General features: G+C 41.0%; 1 protein-coding gene across 13 annotated transcripts in view; it reads right to left on the bottom strand.

The window, feature by feature from the left end:
* Fggy (FGGY carbohydrate kinase domain containing) overlaps window positions 1-23,387 on the bottom strand; it is a 400,280-nt gene that overhangs the window by 61,353 nt on the left and 315,540 nt on the right. For 11 of the 13 annotated variants that reach the window (XR_013427818.1, XM_078026357.1, XM_005326012.5 and 8 more), the window contains 2 exons: window positions 20,076-20,196; window positions 14,118-14,212 (listed from right to left, as the gene is read on the bottom strand). Coding sequence is in view for 11 of the 13 variants with exons in the window: in XM_078026357.1 (XP_077882483.1) it covers window positions 14,118-14,212; window positions 20,076-20,196 (216 nt within the window). In the remaining 2 variants the exon portion in view is untranslated. Of the gene's footprint in view, window positions 1-5,590; window positions 5,770-8,619; window positions 9,371-14,117; window positions 14,213-20,075; window positions 20,197-23,387 lie in introns of those variants that run through there. The other 2 variants (XR_013427819.1, XM_078026361.1) reach the window with 2 other exon arrangements.

Below are 23,387 nucleotides of genomic sequence, written 5' to 3'. Positions count from 1 at the left end.
AGGGGATACTAGGCAAAGGATGCTCCTAAGAGACCACTGTTCTAATTCCTAATGGATTTGTTTGTAGTTCACAACTGCCATCCCCAATCAGCTGTGGTCCCTAGCTAGCCAATACATCTCCTGTGACTCTTGTACTGGGACCTTTTCCTGGAGTTTACTGACCTCCTCCTGACCACTCTGTTCCTGTGCTCTCTCTAGCACCTCTCTCTAAAAAAGCTCCCTCCTGAGCTTCTCGACCTAAATCAACATTTCTAACTCATTCCAAGCCCACTTCTTATAGGAAGCCATGGCCAGAGAGGAGGTGACACAATGACACAGTTGGTTTCAGGTCATTTTGTTTTTATTTCTCTAACACAACAGTCAGCTACTTGAAGGTGAGGAGCTTGGTTTTGCTTTTCCTTTTGTCCTCTTTTTCTAGTTTCTAAACCACTCGGCATACTCTAAGCCTTGCATATCACCAGGAGAAAGAACATGTGCTTGGGAACAGAAAAATTCCAGCTTGTATATAAACAGTGTTAATTTGGGTAAGTGGTTTTCATTATCAGAGTATTTTTTCTCAATTGAAAAAATTAATACAATAAACTTTCCACATAAACCTGTTCTGAAGAATTAAGTGAAAATGGTTAAAGGTCATTTCTTTAAGGAACTTTATATAAGATTAGAATAGCATGAGTTGTGTACACAGCTTTGTTTTTTTGTGCAAGGAATAGAAGAAAGCTGGAACAAGTTTGAGAAATGGATAAAAATCTCTAATAATGTAGGCTCTGAGAGACATTTAGACTTAAGTTAAACTCCTAGTACCAAAATTTAGTAGTGGTATGACCTGGGGCCCTCTCGAAGTCTCCATTTCCTCATTTGGGGGATAAGAACAAACATATACCCACTCTAGTGACCCACTTACAAGAGTGAACAATGTAGAGCTCTGAAGAAAGAGAGGGCCCATTCTTTGACCTTGCCCGGCTGAATCAAGTCTTGTCTTCTCAGAGAGGTAGCAAGCCTCTTAGGCTGTTGGCCCTATCTAGTGCCTGGTTCTGAGTTGGGGGCCAAGGCACTATCAGTAAACATACTCAGGACAATTTCTTATCTTTTGAGATTTACTTAGTCAAAGTAAAACTCTCCACCATAACCATCCCCAGCTGGCCTACCTCATTCCAGTAGGGACAGAGAATAGGAAGTGAATTCACTGATTGATTTTCTTATTTAAAAGCAATTATGTCAGTCAGAGTCCAGTCAGAAAAAAAACGAATCTACTTAAGGCCTTCAACAGAAAGAAGAAGTGACAGAAGAAACCTAGAGGCCAAACAGGTGATTTGAAGTGTCCCAGAGGTAGTAATAGCAGAAAGCTGCTACCCCTCTTAGAAAACAAGAGCTAGTGAGAAGAAATAGTGTGACCACATCCAGGTGCTGGAGATGTCAGGCTGGAACTCAAACCAAGGACAGGCTCCTGGCCAGAATGAGGGCCTGAAAGAGCAAGGCTAGAGGCAGAACTACACAGAACATGCAGCTTTAGCTGAAGCAAAGGGGAGAAGGGACTCGACTTCTTTTTCAGCATTTCCTTCTTCCACCAGAATCTCTCACTGGCCAAGAGGTCCAGAGGTCAGGTACAAGGCAACCTGGGAAATGCAATGCACAGCAGAATGGAGTAGAACAGGGGGAAAGAGTGAATAAGATCTCTGGGAGCAAGCAAGCCAAGGACCAATCCAGACATCTTTCAATAACATGGAAAGCATTAATTCAGCACAGTCAGCTAATACTAATGGTAGTTATCATCATAACCATTATCATCATTTTGCATCCCTCTCATTGAGATTTCCATGCAATAAATGTGCCAAATACTTATATATATATATTACTTAATCTTAACAATCACATGAGGTTCACACTCTTGAAAGTCCCATTTTTACAAGTGAGTAAACAGGCTTAGAGGGAAGAGGTTGACCTAATGCACAGTTATAAATCTGAACTTTGAATTTGAACACAGATTTGTGTGATATCAGAGTCTGCATTCTTATTTATAGCCCTATTTGTCATTTATAATACAAATCATAATGCTAATAGTAAAAAGGGGAGGGTACTAGATAGCAGAATATGCAACATGCAACTCCTCATAATTACTGGAAAGATTTTTTTTAATATTTACTTTTTAGTTGTAGTTGAACATAATACATTTATTTATTTATTTTTTGTGTGGTGCTGAGGATCGAACCCAGGGCCTTGCACATGCTAGGCAAACACTCTACTGCTGAACCACAACCCCAGCCCACCTGGGAAGATATTTTAAAGACCTTTATTCCCATAGTTGAAAGTCTAGAATACCCTGTGAGCATTACATTTACCCTTTAGAAAAGTAGAGATTAAAAAAAAAATACCAGAATGTAACAGATTAGCTCTAAGTGAAAATATTTCATGGTGTAGCAATTGTCCAAATGAAAAAAGAATGCATGGCTTAATGCAGTTTATAAAAGTCCACAGCGTTCTCTTGGAGGCCATGGGGTATTTTTGTGAGGAGATTGCCAAGTTCAGTGGCCTCTCTCTGTGGGTTTGCTGTTTACTGATATTTGATATGCTTCAACATCTGTTGCCCTTCTCAATTGATGGGTGCTTCATTTTAACACGTCTCTGATGCCAGGCTGGTAAAAGGCTTTAGAACTGAGGTCCTCTAAAACACTCCTGGGTCAGTGAAACAGCTTTGTTTGTAAAGCTGGCTGCAGGAAGGAATATTCAGGCAAGAGAGGTGAAGAGACATGCTCTCCATGTCCCAAACCTGGTATTCTCAGCTCTACCCTGGGGCTAAGTTACAACTCCAGAAATTTATAAGCCCAGGTTCTTTTTGACCTGAAACCAAGTTTGAACGTCATGCTCTGGATTCTCTACAAGTTTGTATGTAACAAACTCTTCCCCTTTTTCTATAGAAGTTCCAAGGAAGGATTTCTAGGTTAATGTCGAAATAATTGACAATTCTAGAACTTAGTACCAGGAAAAATGTCGTCTCTTAAAAGAAGAGGTATACTTCTGTGACTCTGTGAACACCACACAACAGGACTCAGTTCCCAGTTTTGCCACGGCTGCCTGAAGCACCATCAAAGCAGGTTAGAGACCCCCAGACCAGATCAGTCCCATAGATGTTTGGTTTGTTTTGGCAGCCACAAGTTTGGGGATAAAACAGTCTGTTTCAAAGTCCTTAAGATGTTCTTTCAGTCCCAATAATAGTACCTTTCTAGTACTTTTCTACAAGCTGGTATACAACTAAGCCATCTTACTCTATACTGGTATCATACCATGCATTTGAGTTTAAGGACTCTTCTAGTATAGGTGGTTAGTGTATTTTCCTCTTCTACATAGTTTGTCTTTTGAGTTTTGTTCCATAGCATGCTTAGTCATTTATTATAAGCTGCTCAAGTCCTGAATAGAAGGAGAGTATGAATGGTAAACAACTTATTTGTTCTTTATGCAAAACTGCCAAGATCAGTATGAGTGGCAGCATGCACATCACGTCCAAGGGATAATGACTTCTGGTGAGTCATTCTGCCCATCTGTGAGGGGTCACCATGACTGTAGGCTTGGCCTACTATCTCTCAAGCAGGAGGAAGAAAGACATCTACCCTATTTTAGTATGCAACATACACCTTCCATAGCTCTGGGTTGGGAGCAGGATATGGGGAAAATGGGTCTGGAGCCAGACTACCTGAGATTAAACCCACATCCTGCTATGAAGAGCCTACATGAGCTGATTAACATCTTGGTACCCCCATTTTCTGCTTTATATGATGAGACAATGTTACCACCTCCCTCCATGGGTTATTGTGAGGATCCAATTAACACAGGAAATAATCAGTTTTTGCTGTATAACAGGCATTGTGTCCAATGTGCTTTCATTCCGTGAAGATTTGCAGCAACTCAGTGAGGTTAGTTCATATAGAACTAAGGCTTAAAGAAATTAAATAACTTCTCTAGCCAGGTTTGTTCATCTAGCTAGCAAAACAAGGCGATGCCATCCCCTGGGGGACAGCAGGGTGACTTGGATGGCTACTTTTCTCTTCTGTCCATGTGATTTTCTCTTACACTGCCCAGAGTGGACTCAGCTTACTTCCTCTGACCTCTCTGTTTCCCACACTTGCCAGGCAATTGCCACATTACTGCATAACAGTCATTACTAATATCTCCTATGTCAAAGGAAGTGGAGATTTGTAAACATTCAGTCTTACCTTCCTCTCTCTGCCTTGAGAGGAGGAATTCCACTGCAAACATGAAGTGCACAGGCCTGGGACCATGGAGTCCCCAGTTCCAAGGCCTAGCTCAAAAGTTGCTACCTTGGGGTAGGAGAATGGGGGAGGGGGGCTTCCTAAGCTCTAACAGTGAAAGACACTCCTTCTTTGATGCTCCATTATCCCATTGTATAATAATTGTAATTTAAACAAAGAATGGCCAACATTAAGTAAACCATTTTGCTATATTTGTACTAACATGTCTACTTAACAACATGTTGTGAGACAATATAGCTACAATCTGATCTTTTATAGGTCAGACGTAGAAGAAACCAAGATGTGGGTCCAAGCAGATGGTCTGTGCCTTTATACTTCAGTAAAGACTTTTTCAGAACTGATCTGTCTGGATCCACTCTGCCCCACGAGACGGGGGTGGCCTGGGACACTGAGACTGGCTAATTCTTTGTCCTGGTACCAGGTAGGATAGCCTGTGTCACATGTAGGCTCCTATAAGAACCCTAAAGAAGGAAAGAGATGTCAATTTTCTCTTTTGAATGGAGGCCCACACACAAGTATACCTTTTCCAGATCTAGTCCACTATCATTTGTCAGCCCATCTATCACAGCCCACTTGACCTCCAACAGCAGAAAATACATCCTGGCATCACAGGAAGGACCTGAGTAAAAGGTACATTAATGGGGGCCAAACAAGCCAATGGAGTGATTAATCTGGCCTCCCCTTCAATATTATGTTTATACAAGTTGATTATATAGCACTTAATTACTAATTTGCCCTACTTAAACCAAGAGTGCTTTTAATTTTTAATGAGATAAGGGAGGAAGATGCCTTTACTTAGTGAGGAGCAGCTATTTTATTTGCCTCTCTTATTTTGCCCAGCCAATTAATAACATTTCTAAGGAAATGCATCCCTCTCATGAATTTTTTCTCCCCATCTTCTTCCCGACCTCCCAGGCTTATAAAGAGATGGAAAAACACATGAGCCACTTTAAAACTGACTTTACCTCTGACCCAACTGACTGGGCTGGGAAAGGCCTTGTAAAGCAGAGTAATGTGGTGCCCATAAATGGTGCTATCTGATTTGGGGGGAGTTGGGGTGTGTCTATTTCAGGAACTGTGACTTAGTTGTTTAATACAGCCATGGGCCTCCAAACAAAGCAACTCCCCAGCCCCACAATCCTACTTTGTTTCCTGGGTGTTACTGTCAGATAATTTAAACATGGTTCCAGGGCTATTGTGAATAGCAAGGACTTTGGAGGCAGGTCTGGATTTGATTTTTAGTTCTGCTGCTTGCTAGCTGTCAGATCATGAGCACATTACTTATACTTTCTGGGTTCAATTCCTGTCTGTAAAGGTGAATAACTTACCATGCAAGAATCAAACATCATCTAAAGTACCCTAGCATGGTGCCCAGTTTTCTTTTCTTTAGTAGATGGTAAGGCAGGAAGGGAGAGCAGGCACAAGGGAGTTCTTTTGGGAGACCTCTAGCGTGCTTTTCATTATCTGCAGAGCCAGAACTCGGTTCAGTGCCCTACAAAGGAGTCATCTGTAATGACATAGAAACCTGCCTCAGAATGTAAACCAACAACACTGATTCCTTCATTGAGAACATCTTGTGGTGAATAAAATATCAGCTGAACTACACAGTACATTGGGAGACATAACTGAGTTATGTTCTGATGCGAGTTCCTCATCTTATCACAAGTTTGAACAAATCATTCATAGCCTGGGATTGTGTCCACAGATGGCCCTGAGTGTCTCAACCTAGAGGTCAGGGCAGGTTCCACACAGTTCTTTGTTTAGGAGTCCAGCAACTTTCCCTTCACCTCTTCAAGCTTAGCTGGTACCAACCCTAGAGTACTGCATTCTCCCACAAAATTTCTGTAATCCCCCTTTCTCTTCCCTCCTTCTTCCCCTTTATCCTCATCTCCTACTATACTGATATCCATTCTATGTTCATAAGATCCTTTTTTTTTTCCTCTTTAGCTTCCACATATGAGGGAAAATATATGACTCTTTACTTTCTGAGTCTGGCTCATTTTGCTTAAAATAATGCTCCCATATGATTTCTCTAGTGCTCCACCTACAATAGTGTCTCTTGTAAATTCTATTAAACATTCCCTCTGTTTTCTTGTGGGGATCTTGATGAATACAGTGAACATTTTAATATATATAAATTCTCATTTTCTATTTTCAAAACTATTTTTTTAAATGTAATGACATTTAGTCTCAGAAAGTCCATTTCTACTTGTGGCTGTGTGAATAACCTATAGTTTTTGGAATCGTATGCTAGAACTTGGGTTGTGGCTCCATTATTTTCTAGCCAAAGTCACTTAACCTCTCTTGCCATTTCCTCACTCATAAAATCATGATAATGGTGTAGGAAAGTTCCTTTACACGACTTTTAACATGAAACCAAAATTTTAAATGTCTACATCTCTTTGATATACATCTGATGAAAGACATACTATTCATGGTCCTGAATCAATGGTACTACTTATATTTCATTGCAGAGTATCACATACCTCCAGCAAGCAATTGTAATAAACTTTTTCCCTCTGCATACTTCTTAGTCATTGCCTCAATGCTGCCACCAGTATTCTTTCATAAACTTGAATGAGACTCTGTACTCTCCATGACTCTGAATCAAATTTTTTCCTAGTGGTGGTAGTGTGTGGGATGTATGCGTATATATATGTATGTGAGGGTGTGCGCAGTCATTCTTTGGAGCTATTTTCCCAATTATAGAATGTTCTTGATTTAACTACAGGCCTTGTCTTTCCTGATCTTGGATTCTGTCATCTAATTTACTGAATATTAATGATGAATATTAATATAATATGATACTAATTATGAATATTAATCTCATAAAGCATGAACTTGCTATTTATGAGTTATTCTAATTTTATAGCAATAGTATAAAAAGTATCTTTTAAGTAAAGTTCTTCAATAGTTTTTTTAAAAATTTCTACCATTATAAAATATAAGCAGGCAGATTTTGATTAAAAGCAAATAAAGTGAAACAATACTGGTAAGACTGATGCAAAATCTTCTCTAGGCAACTGAATGAGAAAATGTCAAACTAAAGAGGGTACCCTTCTTATTTTTGTTTCTACATTGGGCATCACCCAATGGCCTCTATGCTATTTCCAAACAATGGACATATATTTACTATGACATGGCTCGATGAACTTTGTGTTAATCAGGTTGATACAATTTTTTTCTCTGTGCTCAAGGGTCATCATCTGCACAATGGACACTGTTAACACCTACTAGGCTGCTTCTGTAATTCTATGAATAAAAATAGATGGAAAGTACTAGACCCTGCTCTTGGCTAATCCTATAAGGAACAGGGAGATCAAATGTTATATATTCTATATTCAAATAACCTCCTAAAAGTAGAATTCTAATTTTGAGATAATGTTTTGACATTTATATATATGGTGCTATTCTGAAAATGGAATTGGAACCAAGAGATTTATAATAAATCAAAACCTGATTTTTTTTTTTAGAAGGGGGATGGAATCCTTAAGAAGATGAGACTGTACTGTTAACCAGCTATGGCAATAAGTGTAATGAATGTCAGGACCAACATCACATTCTTAATTTAATTCTTATTTAAACTATTAATTACTGTTCCAAAGTTTTTTTTTTGTTGACTCTGTATGGGAAATTGACATATGGGACAGGATATGTACTCAGAAAATTCAATCAGAAATTTGAATCTATTTAATTAGAAACCAGCATCTTATGTCTCCAGAAACACATGCTTAAGCAGTAAAGGGCAAAAGGCTACTAAAAAAAGTTGATATCAGGACCATATGTGAAATGAATAGGATTATAAGAGGCCTGGGGATGAAATCTAAATGGAATTAAAATTTACAGCAAGAGTCTCCTTGTACACAAGAAATATGAACCTCGAATTTTCATCTACTATTGGCAGGAGGACAAACTGTTACTATGTATAAAAATCCTAAAATTTTGGTAAACTTTTTGACTAAACAATTATATACCTCCATAAATTATACTTTATGGAAATAATTTAGACTGTGTGCAAAAATTTAGCTATAGAGATTTAAGCTGCAGCATTCTTTAAAATAATGAAGACAACTTAACTATTTAAGACTTGGGGACACTTGAAATAAAGCATGTTATGTTTTATGGGGTAGAAAGTTACATAGCCTACAAAAATTATAAATAAAGAGGTTTATTATGTTTTGGGGTGGGGAAAAAGCTATAAAATAGTACACATTGTATGAACATATTTTTGCAATTTAAAAAATATAAAATGATTATGTATAAAAAGACAAAAAGAATAGAAACCAGAATATTAGTTTATATTATTAAAATAACCCCAAATAGGTAATTTTAGGATAATGAAATTATTGTTTTCATATTTTTCCTTCATAGTAACTGAATTTTATTATTTTTGCCAATTAACATAAATTATTAGTTGTATTTCAAAAGAAGAAGAAAAAAGAAATAAGCAAACTTCAATTAAATGCACCAAGAATGGGGGTGGTTTCATACATATAATGAATGTTAGGACCAACATCACATTCAGCAAATACCTAGTATACTTCCGTCTGTCCAAACCTCCAGAAATTGAAGTCATGATAATCAGCTTTACATTGCAAACTACAAAACTGGTATTTAAAGTGATCAAAAGTCAAATTGAACTAAAAAGTCATAGCAAGTTGACTTTCACAAAATAAAATGGGAGATATTATATGCAAAATCACAGGCTCTGAAGCTCTTAGGTGATGAATGTGACAGGCTCCAAGTGAAGTAAATTTCAGGAGACAGGACAGGAGAGGCTTCAAGGGAGCACTGAGGATGTTTGCAAGGACTGGCCTCAAGGGCAGACCACTGCGGTCAGCGTGGATAGTTTATCTTGTGGGCACACATTACAGAAAGGGTGAGTAATCATGGCTCTCCACTGGCCACTTACAAGTATTGGTCTGGGAGACACAGGAGTCTGTCTGGAACGTGACAGGGAAAGTTGATGGTGGGAGTGAATGGAGTCAGTGGTTTATGGGGTGGCAGCTTACAGCGGGTGGGAGAAAGCAAGCGTTTTGAATAATTGAGCTTTCTTTCTTTCTTTCTTTCTTTCTTTCTTTCTTTCTTTCTTTCTTTCTTTTTCTTTTCTAAAGAGAGAGAGAGAGAGAATCTTTTTTTGTAGATGGACACAACACAATGCCTTTATTTTTATATGGTGCTGAGAATCGAATCCGGTCCCTCCCATGCTATGCGAGCACTCTACTGCTGAGCCACAATCCCAGTCCTGAGCTTATTTCTTTATACTGTACTCCCCTTACAATGATTGCTGAGCTCGTTTGGTCTCTTGTCATTGTCTCCTTGTGTTGATTTTTGCTGCTTGGGATGATTCCTCCACTGCCTTTTTTTGGAGGAATGGAGGTGGGAGAGGAAGATGGTGGTTCAAGATAAATAGTACTGTTGGAGTTAAAGGTTGTTTTGTATAAATAATCTTGGAAAAAACCTGCCTCTTAAGAAATTACAGAATGCTAATGACATCTGCAGGGGGAATGAAGACAGCAGAACTGCGGAAAACCATTTCACATTTCTGCCTCTTTGCCATTTGATTGGGTTTTCTCTCATGACTTTTGGAAAACAACTTTTTTTTCTTTCATTTATTGGAAAATCATTCTATTTTCTCTGCTTAGAAAATGTAAGCATTTTTATAAACTTATATTTTTTTCCAATTTACTGGTTTCCAGGACTTGGGATCTACAGAAGTGCTATGGCTTTCCAGAATAGTGTCTAATGGTTGAATGGAGGATTTCACTTTTTATCTAGATGGGCTGACATTGGCAATCTAAACCAATCATATCCAGAATTGTGTTTTCCAGAATAGTCAAAATCAGAGATATTATTTTTAGTGCACTGACACAGGAATGGGGGTGTGATCATATGGAAAGATCACAGAGGTCAAGACTATATGGATTCACAGTCCCATGAATAAAAGGAGGGGAAAAGACTCTCATCCATGTTACCTCTGCCCCCAACTCCTACTAAACAGCTGAATTCTCACCATGGGAACAGCCTAGCTGTGACCTGATTCCATAGTAGGAAGCTGACTCTGACATGTCCTTACACTCTTTGAAGACAGCTACTTACAGGACAACTTGCTTCCCGCAGGATATGTCTCTAGGATATGGCTAGTCCTTCTATTCCTCAGTGAAGATGGATGGCTATGTCAGTGCCCTCCATGAGGCTCTTATTTGAAAAGGGCATCGTAAGAAGATATTAGATGTCTAAAAGGAAAAGAGGGAAGTAAAGGGCAGGGGGGAGACAGGAAGACCCAGAAAATGAAAATATTAGTGGAAAAAAGAACAAGAGGTGAAAGCTAGTTAATTGTCAACATGTTTCCAAGTTGGTAAGAGCAGTGGATCTTATACTAACACCTCACCATAAAATTCCATCCACTGTCCCAAACCCTCCACCTCAGGATTTCCTTGGACTTGACATATATACAAGTTTGCAGTAGCTTTAATAAAATCTACCACAGTGGTTCCATTCTGATACACTGGTGTCACCAAAGGAAGACACAGGGCTCTGCCCTTGGCTGAAGTCTTCCATTCATGGGCCTAATAAATTGGGAAAACCTGCTTCCCCTTTTGTAGGTCTGCAGTCGGTGTCCTCTGAACTCTTCTAGCCTTCCCTTCATCTAATGGATATGACTGGTTCAGATTGCCAATGTCAGCCCATCTAGATAAAAAGTGAAATCCTCCATTCAACCACTAGACATGTGACCTCAGACAAGACAAGAGTTGAGTTCTGCTGTAATAGTTGAGTTCCTGAAAGGAATTATTTGGTTTCTCTGAAGTCAGGAATGGCAGGTCCTCTGAAGACCTGGCTAGGATCTTTGAAGTTCAAAGAAAAGACTGTTGAAGATCTGGTTGAATCCTGGGAAGAAGCAATTCTGTTTTACCTCACCATGCCAGAATCTTGAGCTGGTTCCCCAGGCCTGAGCTCACAGGTTGGCTTCTCTTTGAGAAGGGTGAATGAAGCCAAATACATACACTTACTTCTCTAAAGCAAGTCTTAACATAATCATTCTAATGATGTTGATTACACCTGGGAGGACAGCGGAACTTTCGAGCCTCCTCAGCTTAACAGTCCTAGTGGTGGCAATTTTTCTTATTTAGATATTTAAAAGCAAACAAACAAAACAAGTACCTGGAGAGGACAGGTGATACTGTCTGAGGATGTATAAGAAAGCACTGAGTCAAGACTGTAGGGATTGAGGCAGGTAAATGATGACAGATACAACTTGGGCCTTTCTCATTCAGGGGCTCCCTTTGCTGAGTTACAGGATAACCTGAAAACAATCAGAACAGGCACCTGCTTCCTTGGCTTGAGTAGGAGACATGAGCTTGTCTTTAAGATGCTTTGAACCCTGCTGCTGCTACTCAAGTCACCAGTCCAAATATACCGTATCTTAGATTCTGTTCCAAAGATTAACAGCAAATCTCTTGTAGCAAAGATGCCAATGCAGAACTGAGCTCAGTTTCTAATTAAAGGAGGATATCATGGAACTCTTGGAGCTGGAAGCCCTGGTTCTGTCTGTAGCCCTAGCATGTGTGAGGCACGGGGTTCAACCCTCATCAGCACCACGTAAAAATAAATAAATAAATAAAGGTATTATGTCCATCTACAACTAATTTTTTTTTTAAAAGCCAAGAAAATATTTTAAAGAAAGAAGGGAAAAAATCAAACAGTTTAGAAAAAGAATGAGGATTAACATAGGGTATAGATCCACAGAGACTTCCATTTCAATGATGCTTCCACCCTTACTAACTGTGTGGCCTTGAGTAAATAATTAAAATGTCCTTGCACCTTAATTTTCTTATCTATAATACAAGGATAGAATGATCTGTCCAAGGCATGGAGGTTGTCAAGAGGTGTCTTGGTCTGCTAAGACTGATCTGACAAAATATCAAGAATTGTTGTTTAAATGACAGAAATTTATTTTCTCACAGTTTCAGAGGTTCAAAGTCTGAAATCAGGGTGCCAACATTATTGGGCTCTGGTGAGGGTGCTCTTTTGGTTTACACAGTCAAATTCTGAGGGAGTAAGAGCAAACTTTCTGATATCTTTTTGCATAAGGCCACTAACCCTTGGAATCAGGGCTCTGCCCTCGTGATCTCATTTAATTATCTTTCAAAATCTCCTCTCTAAATACCCTCACTTTGGGGGTTATGAAGTGCCTTAATAAACATCACTATTATTTTGATTTAACTAGTATAATTTATCCCAAGAGGAACAAGACCTCTAGTTGTGAGACAGCTTCTAAAGTTCATACATTATAATAATAAAAATCGACAATCCATTAATATTTTAACAGTAAATAAAATTTCCATGTGATGTTTTTTGAGAGAATCAGTGAAACCAGAAACCATTGGAAATTCAATTGTACCCATTTTCTTTAATGGCTTTGGTTAAAGTCTATTAGGTATTCTTAAATGCAGTCTATTCCTTAGAGAAATTTTGGAGTCATCAATTCCAGAGGCTAGAACAGTGTGTAGCATACCACTTTTCCCAAAATGTACTACAAAAAGCATGGATTGTAGAAAGAGGCTTTTGTATCTAACAGTGTGCCCTTAAGTTTTGTAAGCTTCCTGGATCTGTTGATCAGTCTTTATGGCCCACGAAGGACATTACAGGTGTCAGGAGGTTATAGTCAGGCACAGAAGAGGGTCACAGTAAACGAAATTCTAATTACTGGGCTACTAGTGGAAAACCTGGCTTTTGGTCTTAATCCTGAGACTGTGGGGAAGTCATTAAGTTCTCATATTAACTGCTAAACAAATATCTCTTGAACTCTCCACTGAGACCTGGGAGCCAGACTTCTCCATTCCAGCCTTTCCTGGCTGCTTCATGTGAAGCTAAGCCATTTCTTTATACCTTTGGCTCCTCAAGTATAAAATGTGGATAATAGAGCTACGTGGGGACTAATGGGAGCATGTGACCCATAGAACGAATTCACAACAAGCTACTGTCATGAAATCTAAAGTATATAAAGAAGTGCAGGTGTGTGCTGCAAAGTGGTTTGGTCACAAGAGCTAGGACACTATCCAGCTAGGATCGGAGCCCAGGTCCAACCCCAGATCCTTTGCTCTTAGTCTCTCCAGTATCCTCATTTTTCACCCATTTTCTACTATTTTAGTTAGACTTGGACTCTATCCACAAAGCCCCATACGTGCAATGTCTTAGGCAATTTGGTGGCAGAAAAAGCTTTGTGTCTTCTGAGAAATTAGTATGTTTCCTCCTTCTGAAAATAAGAATTACGCAACTAATCATGCGTTCTTTTTTTTTTTTTTTTGTCTTGGCTGCCAGGAAGCTCAAAGCCAAATTATGTACTCAATCACAGCCACCAAATTATTTCTTTCTTCCTATATTTTTGTTCCTTATTTCCTTTTTTAATTCTTTTCTAACATTTTTTTCCCTGTGTTTCTTATTGACAGAGGCCTTATATCTATTTGGAAAGTGACAAGATTGAAATAGACAAAAACAAAATTTGAAGTATGCACAAAAAACCATTTGAGTCTTACCTGTTTCCATTGTGCAAAGAAAAATTATCAAGGGGGAAATTTAAAAACATAATTTAAGAGCCATTTTAAAGGAGAAAAAAGAAAACCAACAGAAAAACAGAACCAACAGAAAAACAGAACCAACACCAATAGAAGCCAAGTCAAATGAAAACTGCAATAAATATGTCTGAAGCTGGAAGCATTTGTGATTTCCCTGGCTGCAACCTATCATTTCTTAATTATATCCTGTGTGTGTTTTGCAAGATGAGAGCTGCTGTCAAGAGGAAGATCAGCCTCAGACAGAGGAAGGATCAAGGCCCGCCCCCAGGTCCTCACATACCTGCACAGAAGTGAAATCCCCGGAGGCACAGGCACCCAGAATAGCAGCTCCCACAAGAACAGACTCCACCTCTTGCGACAGGACCACAGACATGCCTGTGCGGAACAAGGCCACACCTTGGTTAGGGAGCAGGGTGGGGGCAGTGTGGAGAGCCAGCAAGCAACCCCAGGAGCAGCCCTCCCAGGACCCCCAGCCCCTGTTCCCCAGAATTACCCAGTTCTAAGGGGTTTCACTGGCTGTGCCTGCTGGTACAATAGCCCAGAGCCTCTGGAGAGCCCACACCATATGTATCAGCTCTGGAGACCTCACAGCCCAGGTATTCCAGCTGCTACCTGACATTTGGTTCAAGTTCAGCTCAACAAATGTATATTACTGCTTTGTTGGGCCCAGGGAAGCTGAGATGAATCAGACAGTGTCTGTTGTTCAGATCTCAAAGGGGAGATGGATGAGAAAGAGAAGCAGGTCATGCGGGGGGCTGGTTCTCTGACTGAGATGTACTAAGAGAAGGGAAGTAGCAAGAGAGGGTGGGATTCTGCTCTCCAGTGGCTTCTCCCCTTTCTCAGTGCACTGACATTGTCTGAAAAAGCCTTCCCTCCAGGGTCTAGGTTTACTTTGTCACTTTGATCTTCTCCTTTCCTCCCAGCCATATGACTCTGGCCTCCTGGCTGTTTCTTGAATATGCTTCTAGGTCCTTCCAGATGCCCACCTGGTAACCACCTTCTCCCCTTCTTCATGTAAACATAACCTTCCTACTGAGCCTGGGGCATGGGATTCAAAATGACAATGTACCCTCACTTCACCTCCTCCCTCTTTCCTCCTCACTTTCCAGCTTATATTGTATTATGTTGTCTAGTGTCTTGTTCCTCATGCCAGAATTCGGGCTTTCTGCTGGCAGGGGCTTTGTCTGGTCTACAGCTGTATTCCTGGTGTTTAGACAGTACCTCCTACATGGAGAGTGATTAAATTACGAGAGTAAGAATTTCTGGGGTAGTGGTGATCATTGTGGACATGGGGCTTACACAGGCATTTGAAGGGTGAGTAAGGGACCATCAGGCAGGAAGAATCCTCCACATACCAACTCCCAGAGGGTTCACAGGGGTTCACGACTAATACAAATAATTCAGGATTCTAAATTGTCAGCTTCTTTACTGACTTCACTGTGTGACCCTAAGCAAGTTGTCTAACTTCTTTCTACTTCAGCTTCCAAAGTGGGTTTCAGATTCTACCCATATCATAGGACTTAAAAATAAAGCATTAAAACAGTACCTACCAGATATATATTTGCTTATTGGGAGATGGCAGCAAATGCCACAGAGGTAAGTTCTGGAGTGAAATCTTCCTCTACTCAGCACGTGAGAGCTATTTTTCTAAAGACCGTCTCTTATCAAGGAAGACCTCTCTGCTATACACTCCTCCTTGTCACATCATTCCTAATTCACTGCCTTTCTTCAGGGCTGGGTCAGCTGCCCAGCCACCACATAAAGGGACCAGGGAGCAGAATTCCCAGGAGACCTGGAAATACCAGTCCCCCTGCTGTAAGCTCAGGTGAGTGGGCTCTGGGGAAAAACTCAGACCTGGGTTTGTTTCCTGATTCCACTGAGTCCTTCTGCAAGCTCCTTAAACTCTGCAGTCTTGGTTTCCCCATGTGAAATGGGGATAAGACTTAGCACACAGGTGCACTCTGAGGGTAAACAACAGGGCATACACATGGGGCACAGCACAATTCCTGGCCCATGGTAAACTCTACAGAAATAGTGGCTGGCACTGTCAGAATTAGGTGGATGGGGAGCAAAGACTCTACTTGTACTTCACCTGGACTGCAAAGTGCAATAGTGGGAAGGGCAGAGCAGGTTGCTGTCAGACATCTAGAAGGAAAGGATGAGCACCAGCCACAATGAAGGGTGATCATGGCCCAATTAGGAGAGGGCACTGTAGACCTTTGCAGAATCCCAGGAATGATGGGGGTGTAATGTGAGCCTGCTACTCAGACTTTTTTCCATGATCTGGGAGTTTTTAGAAGCTTGCACCAACAAACACCATTTGTCTCCCAGTCCCTCTTTTCCCTGCCAAAATTTCCCTATGTCTGGGTAGGGAGAAACTACTCCCAAATCCCTCCCCTTGGAAACCAGAGACCAGAGTGAATCTAATGAATCCTCTATTAGCTCTCAGGTTGCAGCCCTAAGTGCTCCAGAGCCAGACTGCCAGGGTTTGAACTTTGGCTTCTTCTTCACCAACTTAGTTGTGTGATCCTGACTTCTCTTTGTGTGTGTGTGTGTATGTGTTTTTTTGTTTGTTTGTTTGTTTGTTTTTTCAAAATGGGATTCAAATTCCAGCTTAGAGTTGCTGTGAGAATTAAAAGAGCTGGTGAAAGTAAAGCACCTACTGCTTGACTTGGAGAAAGCACTAAATTAACATTAGCTGTGATAATTCTTGAAGTTTCCCTATCTGTGATGTTTACCCTGGGTAAAACAACCCATTGCTTCCAACTGTCTCTCAGACCAACCCTACTTCCTCCACATATCTCCCCACTTGCTTTGAGCCCTGAAAGATGGGCCTTGTCCTCTGGCAACATCCTTGAGTAGACTTCTGCTGGGCCACTTCTTCATATGACCCTCAGTTTCTAGATACCACTAGCTCCCTGGAACTCTCTAACCCTGTAAGCTTAGGGGTACAAACACTGCTGGCTGCCCCAGGGGACTTCTTGATGGTTCAGGTCTCCCTAACCTGGGCTCACACCTTTGTAAATTGATCCCTTATTCAGCATTTCTCCAGTTAACCTGACTTGAGTGTGCATCTGTTCTCTGCCGGGACCTGAATGACCTGACAACTCTGTCCTCTGGATTCCCACTCTACTCTTTTGCACATTGGTCACAGGACCATGATGAGCACCTTTTCTGTTTTATAACAAAACCCTCCGTAGGGCATCATTCTCTTTTTGCATCTCCAGGTGAAGCGCAGCACTTGATAGGCTGGTATGCTCAGAGAATGCATGGCAGTGAATAAATGAATGAACAAATGATTAAAATAATGAGTAAGACAGGAAGAGGAAAACCCCCATGTATACTGTCAGTACTAAAAACAAAATTTAGAAGAAGGAACATTTAGTCCCAAGTCACTGGGGGAAAACCTACAATTACTTAGTACATACCAAGTATTTCTTGAAACCACAGTTAACTAAGTGGCCGGGGCACTAAGAGATTCTTCCCAGTGTTGGCATTTCCCAAGCTGGCAAAGCCCCATAGAGCATGCTGTTCCTAACACAGGAAAGATTTTGCTAAAAAAAAATTAAATTGCTTTTTCTCTACCATCCCTTCTTCCTTTTGGTGTGGGGCTGTCTGGAGGGGAGAAGTGATGTCATAGATATAGATTCTACTGGGAATGAGGCACAGGGTTCATTGTTAACCAACTCCCAAGCACTGACATATCTATCCCTCAGCATGATCTACATGAGAGAGATGATAACGTTTCTGTCTTCCACAAGAGGGAACTGAGGCTCACAGAGGTAAAATAACTGGTCCTGAATCACAGTCCTGGCTTGTTGTTCTTTCCACCTCTCTGTACCATCTCCAAAGAATCTTACAAATTCTACTGTGTTTTTTCACATGTATTTCTGAGCATCACGTACCATGTCCTCTCTAAATCTTTCTTTGTAGGAAAATTAGAGCAATCACAATGTTTAAAAGCACCAAATGCACTACCTATCCACAGGCTGCTGTGTATGGCCACTGTGTTCTCAGGGCCTTTTACAGGGGCAAATGCAAATGTGTTCCTTTTTTTGAGTGCTGGGTGAAGGAGAGGAAGAGGGGGGCCTTGCCTGGAATGTGAACTATTTTATCTGATGCATTAATGAGTTTAGCAGAACCCAAAGCATTTAAAGGCAGATGCACTTTGCCATCACTTGTCAGTCACAGGCTTCCAAAAGCAGAGGAATTCCAGGCCAAAGAAAAGGTCCCTTTGTTTATAACTGTAACTGGTGCATAGTTAGAGACAAAGGGTCCAGTTTCAATCTGAATCCAAACAACGATTAACAGCCTTTTCATTCTGCAGTCTGGAGAAGAGCAGTTTCCAAAGCCCAACTTTCAGTGAAATGGCTGCAGGCCTTGCTTCTGAGTCAGCTCAGGGTATCAGGCTTAGAAGGTGACCCGTTTTCACAAAGGCTGGAACTAGTGTCGAGACAGTGTCCTGGTCACTCTGGATTGCCTGCTTTCAAGGGCCCTGATTTCGCATTCTATTGAGCAATATGTTAACTCAAACCTGACTTCTATCTTCCTTCCTACATCCAGGTGGATGTGTTTTTGGCTATTTGAAGCTGGAAATTGGAAGATCACAAACCAAGTTTTAAGTCTGAACCTTCACTGAACCAATCAGCTGATTTTTAGAAAATTAGGTAATGTGGGCCCCTTTTCTGGTCTTTCCTCTTTGTGCTTCAGTCTTCCAACCACTCTCTATGGTCCATTTCCACAGGTTTTGAACAGCTTTGTAAAGGGATCGTCATCAAATGGTTACACCGGAAAAGTCAAGAAACCTGGGTCAGCAGCAGAGGGATGGTGGGTACAGACGTAACTAAATTACACTCCTCCTGACCCATCCCTTACTGGCTGTTTGACTTTGGAAAAGTCAACTTAATTCAAATTTACCATCTTCAATGGTTTGTGAGTAATGTCTATTTTCTAATTTCCATGTTATGGGAGGATCAAATGTTTATAGGGTGATTCACACTGGCACATAGTAGGAACTTGTTAAATGGAAGTAAATTCTACACTTCCCAACCTGATAGGTCTACTCTTAGACTATACATTTTTATCAAATGTCTTCTAATTTGTGCCTCAGTCTACTTATCTCAAAGATGGGGATAATTAGCCTGTTGAGCTTCCTCTTAGAGTGTATAGGGATCAACAGTGTCTATCACATTAGATAAAGCTCTTTTCTGCAGGAATCTGCATGGCTTGGAGGAGAAACAGGATATGAGGAGGTGAGAGATTTGAGTGAGCTCAGAGATTTGACCTGCTCAGCTGTCAGAGAAAAGGAGCCCAGGCAACAGGGGCCAGAGAGGATCATAATGAAGGCCATGGTAGAGTGGGATGATATCAGGCTGGATGTAAGGCTGGGTACAACCCTCCCCTATTTCCCTCCACTCTCCATGTTTTATTTAGTGCCTGGCCCTCCCAGGGATGCTTCAGGAGACACTAGGGGAGAATGAGCAAGAGAGGTATAGGTACTGGGTCCAGAGAAATGGGAGTGCAGGCCTGCCTCTATGCCATCAGCAAATCTCCTGTCAGTAGGGCCCTTTCTCTGGGTCCCAGGGGCACTTACTAAGAAATTGCTCTGCCACTGTCTTCCCTTATCACAAAGGGCTCAGCCCATTACTCTGGATTCCCTCCATCTGTGTTATGATTCTGGATTCTGATGAGCTGAGAAGGAATCTCAGGACGGTGGGCTCCTTGGGTTCAAATTCCCAGTTTGTGGCCAGGTCCCAGTTCCCACAGCATCTTTCTAATCACTTCTTCTAGATCACATTGGCCTGCACTGTCACAGGTTCAAAACTGGGCAAAGTTCCCACTGGGTTTTCAAAATATCCTATGATTTACTCACTCAGAAGTTCTTCAACATTTTGTTTAATGAGTCTATTTGTTCTTTGTCTTCCTCAATAGATCCTGAGCTCTGTAAGAGCAAGAATTATGTCTTTCTTCATATTTGTATCTTCAATATTGCCTACAATGCCCGAATCAAGAGGTACTCAAAATTGTGGAGTAAATGCTGGAATCAAAATCTAGCTCTTACTGACCTCTCTCATCTCATTCAATAGTCAATTTCCTTATGATGAACATAAATCTTCAGAGTCATCTTAATAACTTGACCCATCACCCATATCCTCCTGTTCTCAACCTGCCCAGCACTTGGTGATGTCCAATGGTTGCCAAGCCTAAAATGACTTTCTCTCTTCATCCCCAGACTTACCAGTAATGTCTGCATGCATCTGCACAAAAAGAGGATTCTTGCTCAGGCCCCCACACAAGAAAAGAGTACTGATGGAGTGCCCTGCTGCCTCCATGGCCTCTATAATGAAGCGGGTCCCAAACTTAAAGGGAAAAGCAAAAGAAACCATTAGTATGGTAGCAAAAGTAAATGATAAGGAACATTTGCTAAGTGTTTGCCCCATGCTTGACACTGCACCAATAGCTTTGTACACACCGTCTGAGAAAGCTCAGACTCAGAGAGCCTGTGTTGCCTATGGGACACAGTTAATTGCTCACAGAGGGGAATTCCAACCTGGGCCTGCCTGACTCCAAAACCCTCTCAATTACTATAGCATTTACTTTTATCAGTAGTTACATGACACTAACAAAAACAGTTGACATTGTTAGCACAGTTAATATTAATGCAGCTCACTCAAACATTTGATGAGAATCTACTGTGGCCTGGGCCTCTATGCCATACTGGAATGGAGTGATTTCAACGTTGCTCCAAAATGAACAGAGCTGGTGGCACCCGGATCAGTCCTCTTTAACTAAAGGGGAACTAAAGAGTTTGGTTTTTTTTTTTTTTTTCCTAAAAAAATGTGCCTAGGGAGTCCAGTAGTAGGGCCAAGAAAAGAGGGCTCTAATTCCATCAAGAATGTAAACCTTACACTGACAAAGGCTGAAACCTTTGTTATCACCTGAAACCAGGTAATAGTTTTCTAATAATGAGGCTTCTGGAACCAGGATCCATTTCCAGTCAGTCTTCTGTGGCAAACACACACTCCGGCTGCCTCAGGGTTTCACTGCCTTTTCAATTCAGTTCTTATATCTCAGACCTTCTGTCCCACTATCTTCCTGATGTGAATTACCTTTATTCCTGTCTTGTACAGTTTATTAAATTTGGCAAAAACCAATACAGTTTGAGAGGAGGACTACACTTCTACTATACAACTTAGGAATATGGGAGTGAATTTTAATGTACAATTCTTTATTTTTGGCTAGGTTATTCAAATAGTTGAGGATGATAACTCATTTGAAAATTCAAAAAAACTAGTTCAAAATTCATAAGGTATTTTGAATAAGGATTAAAAACAAGAAGATGAACTGGAATGTGACCCTAAGGAAGCAGCCACATGGTGATATTTGAGGGTGACTCAGGAGAGAAATGTAAAAGAGGATTTTTTGTTGGCTAGAGAGTCCTTGAAATGTTTCAAGTCTGAGCAATCCAGGGAGATGGTAAATCCTAGGTGTGACCATGGGAGTGAATTGCTGAAGAGGAGGGAGGAACAGGTCAGGGAGATAGGAAGATGGAGGATCCAAAGGCCCAAGTGCAAGGTTTCAGATGGGGGACCACCAAGAAGACCAATCTGGCTGGAGAGAAGATAGAAGCCACTATCATGGCTTTTGGTAAGAGTGTGAGTGTCACCGAGCAGTTGGTACCCAATACATAGAGAAGAGGGAGTTTAGCTTAAGGGTAAGAAGATCAGAAGAAGGCCCAGGTTTGGGCAGTCAGCACCCTGTAGCCTGACCTCAGACCCCAGGGGTGGGTGTAGGGCAAGTGCAGCTGCCTCCTTTGACCAGGCTGCTTGAATGCTGACTCCCCTGGGCAGGGGTGCCTCTAAGGGGGAGAGAGGTCAGTGGGTGATCTGGGGTCACTGGATTTGAAACTTCAGTTGATTTGAAGTAAATCATGAGGGACAGGGCTGTCATGAGCAAAGGGCACAGCAGTTCCTGCCCAGAGGTCTTCAGGGTTTGCTGAAGGTACTCAGGAATCTGTTAAAAATATGGATTAGGTGAAACCTGGGCCTCCAAAGATAATCCACAGATGGTGCGTGTTTAGAAAGTTAAAACACGTTGTACTGCATAAGGCCAGATCCTGCTTACTGACTATGGCTGATTACCCCCAGATGTTCTTTCTTAAGCTTTTTGGGGGGTCATGAACCCCACTGAGAACATGATAAAACCTACTGACCTGCCCAGATAAAAAAAGTCACACACAAAGTAGTACTAAACATAACTTCAGGGGGTCAACAGATGCCTTTAAGTCCTCCAGGGATCATTTGATGCCCATAGATTCCAGGTAAGACTGGACTGCTCTAGGGGCATGGGTCCTTAACAACTAAGAACAGCAGTTTTGAATTTAGTATTAAAAAAAAAAAAACTGAGCTGTTCTTCAGGAATTTCACTTATTTCTCATATCTAATCTTTCTAAGACTCATTTCTTGTTTGTTAAGTAGTAATAATAATACCATATTCATTCAGTTAAAAATTCTATGGAATATCAAAAATGACAATGTGAAAAGAAATAAAAAGTGTGGTCTGAGACTTGATAAAACAGTAATATATAAGTTACAAGCTTGCTGCTCTAGGAAGCTGGGCTGGAGCACTGGGAAAGTGTTTATGGATGAGGACTCTTCTGGTGATTAGCCATATACTAGGCACTCCGCTAGGCCCTTTCATGCCATTGCTAATGGTAAAACAAATTCGCATACCACACATTGTTACCCTGCTTAGGAGTTATGTAATTTCCCTAAGAACAATATGTCTATATGGGAAGAAGTATAGCTACTTCCCAATTTGCATGGGAATACCGTGCGAAACTGATATTTCTAAAACCAGGGAGGTGGAGCCACATGATTAACAGGCCTAAGTCAAGAGTAAAACAAATCATATTTCCTGGGCAAAGCAGAGGAAGAACCTGAACAAGAGGCACTCCCTGGAGGGGCTGTGACAGCCTTGTTCCCCTGTGTGGCCTGGTTGACTGGAACTTCCCAGTCTGGTGGTTCCTTACAGGGCATTCCCTTCTGGTATCCCAGACTCCCAGACTCCACAGTGTACTGCTCCACCTCCTGGAATGCCCCACCAAAGGGCTTTGTGCCACAATGATTTTGTGCTCACCTTTCTGGAAAAAATGTTTTCACTGAGAAATTTAAATTAAAATTAGGCTACTCCACTGAGAATGTACAGAACCGAATGCAAATCAAGAGACTTCAAATGCAAATAGTACTTTTTAAGGGCCTGTTCTGAAAAGAAAACTACAGATGAACAGGCTATGGATGAACTGGGTAGTTGACAGGTCTTTCAATGAAGCATGAGCAAGAATTTTATTGCATGGAGGGTTTTGCACAGTCTTGAGCTAATTTTTCTCTTTCATTTCATTCCATTCCTATAAAATACCAACCATGGGTTTAAATACAGAGAGGAATTAATTGAATTTATTAATGACAAATAGGTACTAAGGCAATATTTAGGACCAAGGAAACAAAAACAATTTTTTCAAGGTGGAAATTATGGGAAAATATCTATTGTC

Source organism: Ictidomys tridecemlineatus, chromosome 11, assembly GCF_052094955.1.
Source record: "Ictidomys tridecemlineatus isolate mIctTri1 chromosome 11, mIctTri1.hap1, whole genome shotgun sequence".
Taxonomy (NCBI): domain Eukaryota; kingdom Metazoa; phylum Chordata; class Mammalia; order Rodentia; family Sciuridae; genus Ictidomys; species Ictidomys tridecemlineatus.
This window is presented reverse-complemented; position numbering and strand designations above follow the sequence as displayed.